The 10626-nt window shown below is 57.3% G+C and overlaps 1 protein-coding gene across 1 annotated transcript; it reads left to right on the top strand.

The window, feature by feature from the left end:
* Window positions 1-10: 10 nt before the first annotated feature.
* FNDC10 (fibronectin type III domain containing 10) lies at window positions 11-2066 on the top strand. The gene has a single exon (XM_004781356.3). It carries the CDS (start codon window positions 42-44, stop codon window positions 717-719), a length of 678 nt encoding a protein of 225 aa, XP_004781413.2. The 5' UTR covers window positions 11-41; the 3' UTR covers window positions 720-2066.
* The last annotated feature ends 8560 nt before the right edge of the window (window positions 2067-10626 follow it).

Here is a 10626-nt window from a genome sequence, read left to right as displayed (position 1 = left end):
AGCCCGCGAGCCCGCGCCCCGCCGCGCCGCCCAGCCGCAGGATGCGCGCCCCGCCGCTGCTGCTGCTGCTGGCCGCCTGCGCGCCGCCGCCCTCCGCCGCCGCCGTCCCGACGCCGCCGGGCTGGGAGCCGGCGGCCGACGCGCCCTGGTGCCCCTACAAGGTGCTGCCCGAGGGCCCCGAGGCGGGCGGCGGGCGCCTGTGCTTCCGCAGCCCCGCGCGCGGCTTCCGCTGCCAGGCGCCCGGCTGCGCGGCGCACGCCTCGGCCGGCCGCTCGCTGCGCGCCAGCGTCCTGCGCAACCGCACGGTGCTGCTGCAGTGGCGCCTGGCGCCGGCCGAGGCGCGCCGCGTGCGCGCCTTCGCGCTCAACTGCTCGTGGCGCGGCGCCTACACGCGCTTCCCGTGCGAGCGCGTGCTGCTGGGCGCGTCCTGCCGCGACTACCTGCTGCCCGACGTGCACGACGGCGTGCGCTACCGCCTGTGCCTGCAGCCGCTGCCGCTGCGCGACGAGCCCGCCGCCGCCCCGGAGCCCGCCGGGCCCGCCGAGTGCGTGGAGTTCGCCGCCGAGCCGGCCGGCATGCGGGAGATCGTGGTGGCCATGACGGCGGTGGGCGGCTCCATCTGCGTCATGCTGGTGGTCATCTGCCTGCTCGTGGCCTACATCACCGAGAACCTCATGCACCCGGCTTTCGGGCGCCCCGGCCTGCGCAGGCAGCCCTGAAGCACCCGGCGGCCGGCCCACCGGCGCTCCGCCCGCCCGAGACTGGCGCCCGCTCCCCACTCGCCGCTCCTGCTCCCTCCTTAGGATGTCCACGCGGGGCCTGCTGGAGACCGGTAGGGCCCCAGCCCGCCAGGGCCTCGGAGTCATGGCACGACCTTCCTAGCCCGGCATCCGCCTCCCACCCTCCAGGTCGGGACTGACCCTTGGGCCCGCGAGGGGGTGCCAGCCTCGACCAGGGCTCTCCCTGCTTTCCAGAGGCCTTTACTGGGGCCGCCGGGACGTACTGCCCCTTCTAGCAAGAGCCATTGGCATCCCTGGGTCATCACGCTGTACCTGCAGCCTGTGCCAAGTTGGAAAAAACAGGCTGTCGTCATTGCTTGGTCACTGTGTGCTGTGCCGACCTGAGGAGGCCCCTTGGAGCCTGTCGTCTCCCCACCTCACCCCAGTGGGCTTAGATTAGCGTCGTGCCTTAGTGTCTTGGGGCCACCGCAGGAGCCAACTACTGGTCCTGTGCTGTCGAGGGGGCCTGTGGCCCTGGCACTGGCTGGCCTGTGTTCGAATCCAGCCAGAGCCCCCTGGGAAACGCCCCTGCAAGCTTTGCAGGGGCCTCAGCTGTGGGTAAGCAGCATCTCGCGCTTTTCCCTCCTTGGGCGTCTGACATGCTGGGAACCAAGAAGGGCCGGGCCTCTGATGGGCGTGTCCAGGGGCAGTGCCCTCTGACCTTGCGGGAGGCTGGCAGTTCTCCAGGGCTGCCTCTCTTTCTTTTGTGGGTGCTGCTTCTGATGAGGACTTTCCGTGGCGAGTGGCGGCAAGTGGCTGGGGGGAGAGGGCTCCTCCCAGACGACAGCATGTGTCCAGAGAGCAGAAGAATTGAGGCCAGCATGGCCCGGCACAACTTGCCACTACGGCCCGGATCCCAAGCCTCCACCATGGCGTGACGGACAGCACCATCCCACCGCTTACTCGTGCTGGCAGCCAAGAGCCCAGGATCTGGCTGGTGAGCTGGGACCCACCGCACTGAAGGCCGGCCTCGTCTCTTCCTGGGAAGACCCGAGCCAAGGTGGCTTCCTGAGCCGGGCACCTGGCCTCACCAGGAGGGGTAAGGCGCACTCGGCTCTCTGCAAGTCCCCGACTATGACCATCCTGGACCTGGCACTTCTGGAGTCACTGTGGCTAACCCCTGCCCACCCCCACCCCGGCGGCCAGTGGCGACCCTGGGTCCTGGCTGGCGCCCCCACAGTGCCCACTCCCTACCTCTCTGTCTTTGCTCGGCCTGCCCCTGGCATGGCGCTGGTCAGGTGTGAGCCTGTCGTCAATGTCTAAATGTCCATCATTTTAGACCAAAAACGCTGTCTTGTGTGCTTACTGGCAAGAGGGGAAGGAAGAGTGGGGGGGGAGGGCTCTCTTCCCCAGTTGCAAGGCACCTTGTTACCAGCAGGGAACAGGCAGTTCTGTCCATCCTCAGACCTTGAGGAAGCGTCGTTTCTGGGCCTCCTGGGTTGGGTAGGGGGTGTGGGACGGCATTTGCTGCAGTTAGAAATAGCCCAGTCTCATGGGTGACCCAGTTGAGCTGTGACATGCAGTAATTAGGCAGCTGCGGGAGGGTCCCCTCCCCAGTATGGGCTTCCCTTTGTAGTGCTAGGGCTGCGGAGAAGGGGGACCCTGAGTCCCTGTGTGGGGCGGGCACTAGACCATCACCCGCTCCCCCAAAAGCTCTCCCCCTCCTTGGATGTCCTTGAGATCCTGGAGCTGGCTGTGACCCTGAGAATCAAAAACAGCTGGGGGTGGGCCAGATCTGAGAAGTGACTCATCCCTCTGGAGGGGGCAGGGTGCAGCAACGTGTCTAGATCCCTGGGCAGAAGTGGGAGGAGTTCAGCTTCTAGCAGCCTTCTCTCCGGCTTCCTCGGGGCCCTTTGCCTGCTGCAGCCCCTCCCGGCCCGCTGTGCGCTTGGGTGTCTTCCCCAGGGTGGAAGTGGGAGCCGGGGTGTCCGTCGTCCGCTCCTGGCTGCAGCTGGGTTGCAGGACTGGAGCCCCCGTGAGGTTCTGTGAGGCCTGCCTGCCCTTGTCTCTTGCCCTCCCCTGGCTCTCCGCCGGCTCTGGGGCCCCTTTGTGGGCTGGGGCTCACATACCAGCGCCTGTCCAGTCAGCTGCTCTGCGGTCTGGTCCGCGCGGACTTGCAGCCTTCTGCTCCATTCAGGGGCTTCTCGAAGGACTCTAGTCCAGCTTTGGGTTTGCAGAGGGGGAGCTGAGGAGTCCTGTCCCAGCATGGTCCAGTCAGGGGGTGGGGGTTGCTGGGCTTGGGAGATGCCCTGGGGCTGGTGCCCAGGCTGAGCACTTCTGCTTTCGAGCTCACACTCATCCTCCGGAGCTGCTCCTCCCGGGGTGACCACCGTCCTCTCGGGTACGGGGGATGCCCCGGCGCTTAGCCCCCCGAGCCCACCCAGTGGGCTGCGCACCTGTCCAGTGGACCTTCTCCGTCCGTACCGCCTTCTGGAGGAGCCTCCGCCTCCTGCCCCCTTCTCTCCCGCTTCCTGTCCTCACCGTGCTCTCCGCTCTGACTGTGTGGCTAGGGGCAGACATGCCCCACTCCGGGAGCGTCTTCATGGCTTCCCTGGGCCAGGCAGCTGGGCCCAGATGCCTCCTCTGTTGGTTGAGACTTTGCTTTTCTCATTGGTGCCCGAAGATACTTCAACTTGGGATTTTCTTATGTGGAACAGAAGCCACTGCTCTGATCTGAAACACTGAGGGGTTTCCGGGGCTGTTGGCCCAGCTCAGCCTTCGAAGAGCCCTGCAGCCTTTGAAAACCTCTGTTTCCTCATATGTAAAATAGCATCAGTAATGGAGCCGGACTCCCAGTCTTGTGGCGAAGCTTACCGGAGATCAGGCGGGTAGAGACGAAAACGTCATGGCCCTCGTTACTACTGTCCATGCCTCCTCCGGGCTGAGACCCCCCACCCTGCCCGAGCTACATCCCCAGCCTAACCCCATGCAAAATCTAGACACGCCGTGGCCCATCCGCGGAGTGACGGCTTCTGTGTACAACACGAGCAGGTTCCCAGCTCACGCCCCGAAGCGCTCCCACGGCCTGTACTCCTTGCCCTGCCCACAGGAAGGATCCGCGCTTCTATGAGCTCGTGCTGCAGGCCCCATGTGACCAGCTCCTGGGGCCCCAGCAGAGACAGGAGGGTGCTGACTGGCCCCCCAGATTCCTCCCCATGGCCTGTGGCGACGGCCTGCTCCCCTGGTCCCTGAGGGTGGGCATGGGTCCTCCCATGCTCGAAGGCCACTTCGGACTCCTGCGGCATCCTAGGAGCCCCTGGTCCCCGCAGGGCGGCCCCTTGGGAAGCCCCCGGCGCTCAGAGGTTGCTCAGCTCGGGTGGGCTGGGGGAGGAGAGCAGGCAGCAGGCTGAGGAGCACGTTGTGGAGCCGGCGTTTCCCAGCTCAGCTCAGGACTGGCAGTCAGGGCTGTTGGGTGTGTGTTCAGGGGCAGCCAGGAGCTTCCGAGGCCCCCGGCCGCGCCGCGGGGACGGGTGTTTGCCCGACACTGAGCCTCCCACCTGGGCCACACCCGGGCCGCATCCATTTCTTTCCTAACTGCTGCTGTTTCCTGTTTGGCTTTGATAACGTGGGCGGTCACAATTTTTCTCTGCTTCTGGGCATGGCTTTCTGCCAGGACTCTTCTCTGTCGGGATGTTACTATGCTTTTCTCTTCGTAAGTCTGTGTGGGGTTCAACTGCTACTCGTTCTTTTGGTCACGTATAAAAGAGATGGATTTCCCCAGGCTCTTAGGTGAGGAGTGGGTGAGCCAAGATAGCTTCCCTGACCTCCCGACTCTGTTAGCACTGTTAAATGATGTGGGGAAAAAAGGCAGAAAAAAAATTATTGAATTTCCTACTACCTACAGCCCGTTGACAAGTCCTCGAAACAGGCAGAGTGACTTTCCTCTAGGTACTCAACGGTCTCAGTGTTGGCACTTTGCTAAGAGCAAAAGACAATCCTAATCCGACCCCCAGGATCCTGGAAGTCTACTTTAACATACAGAAATTCCTTTGGAAACTTCCTTCCTCTCTAACCACTGCCCCCCCACAAGATACATGTTGGCAATCATCTCCCAAACATGTGACCCACTGATACACATCTGAAGGGTGTCAGGACTCAGGTTTTATTTTTAAAGATTTTGTTCATTTATTTGACAGGCATAGATCACAAGCAGGCAGAGAGAGAGAGAAAGAGAGGAGGAAGTAGGCTCCTTGCTGAGCAGAGAGCCTGATGCAGGACTCGATCCCAGGACCCCAGGATCATGACCTGAACTTAAGGCAGAGGCTTAACCCACTGAGCCACCCAGGCGCCCCAGGACCCGGGTTTTATTAGGCGGTAATAAATGACCTTTCCCAACTACAGCTAGCTCCTCAAGGTCCTGGAAACCGTGCTTCCTAATTCTTTAGAGACTTAGGCTATCCTAACCCCCTCCCAACTTGAAAGTATACAATGGGCCACTCCTCATGACCCCAGTGCAGCTCTTTCTGCCCACGGGTCCTGTCCCTGTGTTTTAATAAAACCATCTTTTTGCACCAGACGTCTCAAGAATTCCTTATTGGCCATTGGCTTCAAATCATAATGTCTTTCCTACAACATTTCTTTTTTTTTTTTTTTTAAGATTTTATTTATTTATTTGACAGAGAGAGATCACAAGTAGGCAGAGAGGCAGGCAGAGAGAGAGGAGGAAGCAGGCTCCCTGCTGGGCAGGGAGCCTGACGCGGGACTCAATCCCAGGACCCTGAGACCATGACCCGAGCCGAAGGCAGCGGCTTAACCCACTGAGCCACCCAGGCGCCCTCCTACAACATTTCTTAAAGAGAGTTTATTATTTGTGGACGCCTGGATGGCTCAGTGGGTTAAACCTCTGCCTTTGGTTCAGGTCATGATCCCCGGGGTCCTGGGATCGAGCCCCACATCAGGCTCTCTGCTCAGCCGTCTCCCTCTCGCCTCTCTGCCTACTTGTGATCTCTCTCACTGTGTCAAAATCTTTAAAGAAATACAGAAAGATTTATTTGAGAGAGAGAGGGGAGAGAGCAGGAGCTGTGGGAAGGGGCAGAGAGAGGGAGGCAGAAGCAAAATCCCTGCTGAGCAGGGAGCCCAGTGCGGGACTCGATCTTAGCTAGGATCCAGAGACCATGACCTGAGCTGAAGGCAGACGCTTAACTGAGCCACCCAGACATCCCTTTTCCCACGTCATTAAACACATGGCCTCACAGTATCGGGGATCTGCCTCTCCCCTCGACCACTTTGATCTGGACTTCCTTGTCCTTTGCCCCTGGTGTCTCCATCCTGCTGTTTGGATTCCGGCCCCACAAACGCGTTCATACCCTTTCCTCTCTTCCCTGATTCACAACCACTCTGATGTGCCCTCAGATACGTGTGTGCCTTTTAAAAAATATGTACCCAAGTTAGGCTGCAGATTTTTATTTTTACTCAACATCACATCTGAGATTAACCCATGCTGCAGAACGCACTGACATTTCATCCCTTCTCTCCATCACGGAGGATTTCCCCTGAATGAACAGCTTATTCCTATTCTTGGTACATTTTTCTTTTTTTTTTTACATTTTTTTTTTTTAAATTTATTTAGTCAGAGAGAGAGCGAGAGCGAGCACAGGCAGACAGAGGCAGGCAGAGTCAGAGGGAGAAGCAGGCTCCCCGCGGAGCAAGGAGCCCGATGTGGGACTCGATCCCAGGACGCTGGGATCACGACCCGAGCCGAAGGCAGCTGCTTAACCAACTGAGCCACCCAGGCGTCCCTCTTGGTACATTTTTCTATCTCTGAATTTTTCCTTTGGATTTTCAAGAGCTCCACAAATATTCTAAACCAACCCTATCTGATAGGACTTTCTGAGACTACGAACTCTTATCTGTGCTGACTACAGGCTACAAGTCACCATAGACCAGGAGACCCAAAACAGCAGGACGTTGGCACAGTCTGCTGGACACCCAGAAGTCTGAAATCCGGAAGTCAGCAGGGTCGGCTCCTTCTGAGGGCTCTGAGGGAAAATCTGTTTCATGCTGCTCTCCAGCTTCGGTTGAAAAGAAATCCTTAAATTTTGGTGACGTAAGACTTGTCGTTTTCTCCCACGTTGTAGGCGTCTTTTTGGTCTTAAGCAATCCCTGCACACACTAATAGAAAGGTATTTTCCTGGGGCGCCTGGCTGGCTCAGTTGGTAGAGTGTGCAACCCTTGACCTCAGGGTAACAAGTTCAAGCCCTGTGTTGGGTACAGAGCTTACTTTTAATAAATTATTTAGCGAATTATAAAAATGTATTTTCCTATTTTTAATTAGATCTATTATTTTACCTTTGATATTGTGCTGAATCTATCTAGAGCTCACGTTGTATATGGTGTGAAGTCGAGATACAGCTTTTTGTATTCATACGCTGAGCCCATTTTCCCAATCCAGTGTGTGGAACAATCCATTCTTTCCAGTACGCGGCGCCCCCGTATTTACTGCGTTCCCACATTTACAGGGGTCTGTTTATGGGCCCGTGCATTCTGTAGGTCTGCTTTTTTCCTACAGTTGCACTATATTATCTTTATTATTGTAACTTTTTTTTAAAAGATTTATTTATTTGTCAGAGATAGAGGGAGAGAGAGCGAGCGAGCACAGGCAGACAGAGAGGCAGGCAGAGGCAGAGGGAGAAGCAGGCTCCCCGCTGAGCAAGGAGCCCGATGTGGGACTCGATCCCAGGGCACTGGGATCATGACCTGAGCCGAAGGCAGCTGCTCAACCCAGGCGCCCCTATTATTAGAACTTTAATATCTCAGTATCTGTAGGGGAGTTTCCACATTTTACACTTTTTTTTTTTTTTGGACACAGAGTCAGTGAGAAAGGGAATATAAGCAGGGGAGCAGGCAGAGGGAGAAGTAGGCTTCCCGTGGAGCAGGGAACTGATGTGGGACTCAATCCCAGGACCCTGAGATCATGCATAACCTGAGCCTAAGGCAGACGCCCAACAAATAAGCCACCCAGGCGCCCCCACATTTTGTGCTTTTAAAAATGGATTTAAAGACGGGCGTCTAGGTGGCTCAGTCAGTTCAGTGGCTGACTTGGTTTCAGCTCAGGTGATGAACTTGGGGTCATGTGGTTGAGCCCTATGGTGGGTTCTGCACTCAGCGTAGGGTTGGCTTGGGATTCTCACTCTGCCTCTGCCCCTTCTCTCTCTCTCGCTCAAATAAAATTTTAAGAAGGGGGGGAACTTAATGAGACGTCTGGTTCCAGTGAAGATGAAGTAGCAGGAACCAGAATTATTTTCCACCTGAAAACTAAAAACACAAAATACGTAAAACAGTTCTGAACACTGAAGTCCTGAGCCCCGGAAAGGAACAACAGCGCTGAATTCTAGGACTCCTCCAGCCCTCCGCCTGGTTCTCAGGATGTGCAGCAAGGAAGGAGAACTCAGGCAGAGCCCCGTGGTCTCCATGCGTTGAGCGGATGGATCTGGGAAGCCAGGAGGCCAAGGTGTCGAGTTCACAAGGCAAAATGCTGAAGAAACAAGGACACGTGGATGTTTAGAGCTTAGCACTGACTAGCATGTGTGTGAGGGGATCAGGAGGCCAAGAAAAGAACCAGCAAAAAGACTTAGACGGAAAACTCCCAGAGTTTAAGCAGGGCCAGGAGAAGGCCCTCTAACAACCAGCCAGGCTGCCCACCTGCTCCTTGGGCCGCACAGCACACGCACCAGCTGCCTGGCACTGCTGCACGGCTCACGGATGCCGCCTGTTCTCATCCCCTCTGTTCCATTTGCAGTTTGTCTTCGTGCACCTTCAGTCTCGCTAACGTCCTCTTCCGTAACGGCTCACCTACCGCCATTTCCACCCGGCGGACTCTTCATTCAGCTAGTTTGGCACAAATTATAAAAGAACAAATTAATGTAGTTTATCAAGCTTAAGAACTTTTGTCCTTCAAAAGACATTGATGGAGGCGCCTGGATGGCTCAGTGGGTTAAAGCCTCTGCCTTCGGCTCAGGTCATGATCCCAGGGTTCTGGGATTGAGCCCCGCTTCGGGCTCTCTGCTCGGCAGGGAGCCTGCTTCCACCTCTGTGCCTGCTTATGATCTCTGTCTGTCAAATATGTAAATAAAGTCTTTAAAAAAAAAAAAAAGACATTGATGAGGGGTACCTGGGTGGCCCAATTAGTTAAGTGTCTGCCTTTGACTCAGGTCATGACCCCAGGATCCTGGGATTGAGCCCTGCAACTGGCTTTCTGCTCAGCCAGAACATTGTGATGTGTGGACCTTTATTCAAGCAGGGAGCCTGGTTCTCCCTCTCCCCCTTGCTCTCTCTCAAATAAATAAATCTTAAAAAAAAATAATAAGACATCGGGGCGCCTGGGTGGCTCAGTGGGTTAAGGCTCTGCCTTCAGCTCATGTCATGGTCTCGGGGTCCCGGGATTGAGCCCCGCAGAGAGCCTGCTTCCCCCTCTCTCCTTGTCTCTCTGCCTACTTGTGATCTCTCTCCCTGTCAAATAAATAAATAAAATTAAATTAAAGAGAGCTTGGTACTTCAATATTTGTTTTTTAAGAATTCATTTATTTATTTGACAGAGTGAGAGATCACAAGTAGGCAGAGGGGTCGGGGGTGCAGGCTCCCCACTGAGCAGAGAACGGGATGTGGGTCTCCATCCCAGGACCGAGATCATGACCTGAGCCGAAGGCAGACACTTAACCCACTGAGCCACCCAGGCGCCCCTGAGAGTTTGGTACTTCAGACCACAAGGCCTCTGAGTTCCGATTAGTATGTTCTGAGCACACTGGGGAAGCCATGGAGGCGTTTTGTTTCTAAAATATGAACAGTTCTAGTATTTGCTGTAGATGTAAAAAATATATATATATATTTGAGGGTGCCTGGGGGGGGCTCAGTCAGCTAAGTGTTGGCCTTTGGCTCAGGTCATCTTCTCAGGGTCCTGGGATTGGGCCCTGCATCCGTCTCCCTGCTCAGCTCTCCCTGCTCAGCGGAGAGCCTGCTTCTCCCTCTCCTGCCTCTCCACCTGCTCATGCTCCTTCTGTCTCAGAAAAATAAAATAAAATAAAAATCTTTTAAAAAATACATGTTTCTTGGGGTGCCTGGGGGGGCTCAGTGGGTGAAGCCTCTGCCTTCAGCTCAGGTCATGATCTCAGGGTCCTGGGATCGAGCCCCGCATCGGGCTCTCTGCTCCGCGGGGAGCCTGCTTTCCTCTCTCTCTGCCTGCTTGTGATCTGTCAAATAAATATACTAAGTGAAGGAGTTAACTTTAGAAACATTCAAAGCACCCTTAATCCCACCAGCCCTAAACACCTGCCACCCCCCGGGAACATTTGGGTGTCTTTTCTCTTCTCTGCGCCTCCTCAAACAGAGGCGGGCGCGGAGTGTGGTCCTCCGCCCCGACCCACCCTCGCACCCCCTGGCCCGTCCCAGTGAACGCTCGTCGCAGTCCCGCACTGTCCTGCCCCCGCGCGGCACCCACGTCCCGCAGGCGCGCCCGGCTGGCGCAGTCAGAGGAGCAGGGACGCCGGCTCCGGGGGTCGTGAGTGCCGGCCCCACGGTGAGTGTAGCGATCACTCAGATCTGAGGGCCTTCTCCGCGTTTTCCTCCCCGAAGACGGGGGCGCAGCCGGGAAACGTCAGCCACGGCGAGGGAGCTTCGCCGCCGCCCCGCCCGCCGCCGCCCCCAGCCCCAGCCCGCAGCGCCCGCAGCCTTCTTCCGCTCCGCCGGGGTCCGCAAGCCAGCGCGCAGCCCCTCCACGGCGCCGTCCGGTCCCGGCCCCGGCCGCGCGCCCCTGGAAGCCAGCTCGGCCCCCTCCGGCCGGATCCGCGCGGCCGGGCGCGGCGGGGCACCGAAGCCGGGCACCGAAGCCGGTCCTACCCGACCCTTGCGACTC

The sequence above is a fragment of the Mustela putorius genome, unplaced genomic scaffold (genome assembly GCF_011764305.1).
Source record: "Mustela putorius furo isolate JIRA1106 unplaced genomic scaffold, ASM1176430v1.1 tig00003853_pilon_pilon_pilon, whole genome shotgun sequence".
Classification (NCBI taxonomy): Eukaryota; Metazoa; Chordata; class Mammalia; order Carnivora; family Mustelidae; genus Mustela; species Mustela putorius.
The sequence above is the reverse complement of the archived record's forward strand: the minus strand, read 5'-3'. Positions and strand labels throughout refer to the sequence as shown.

Excerpts from the sequence above, each read along its gene's own strand:
- FNDC10 (XM_004781356.3), top strand. The coding sequence starts at position 42 with ATGCGCGCCCCGCCGCTGCTGCTGCTGCTGGCCGCCTGCGCGCCGCCG.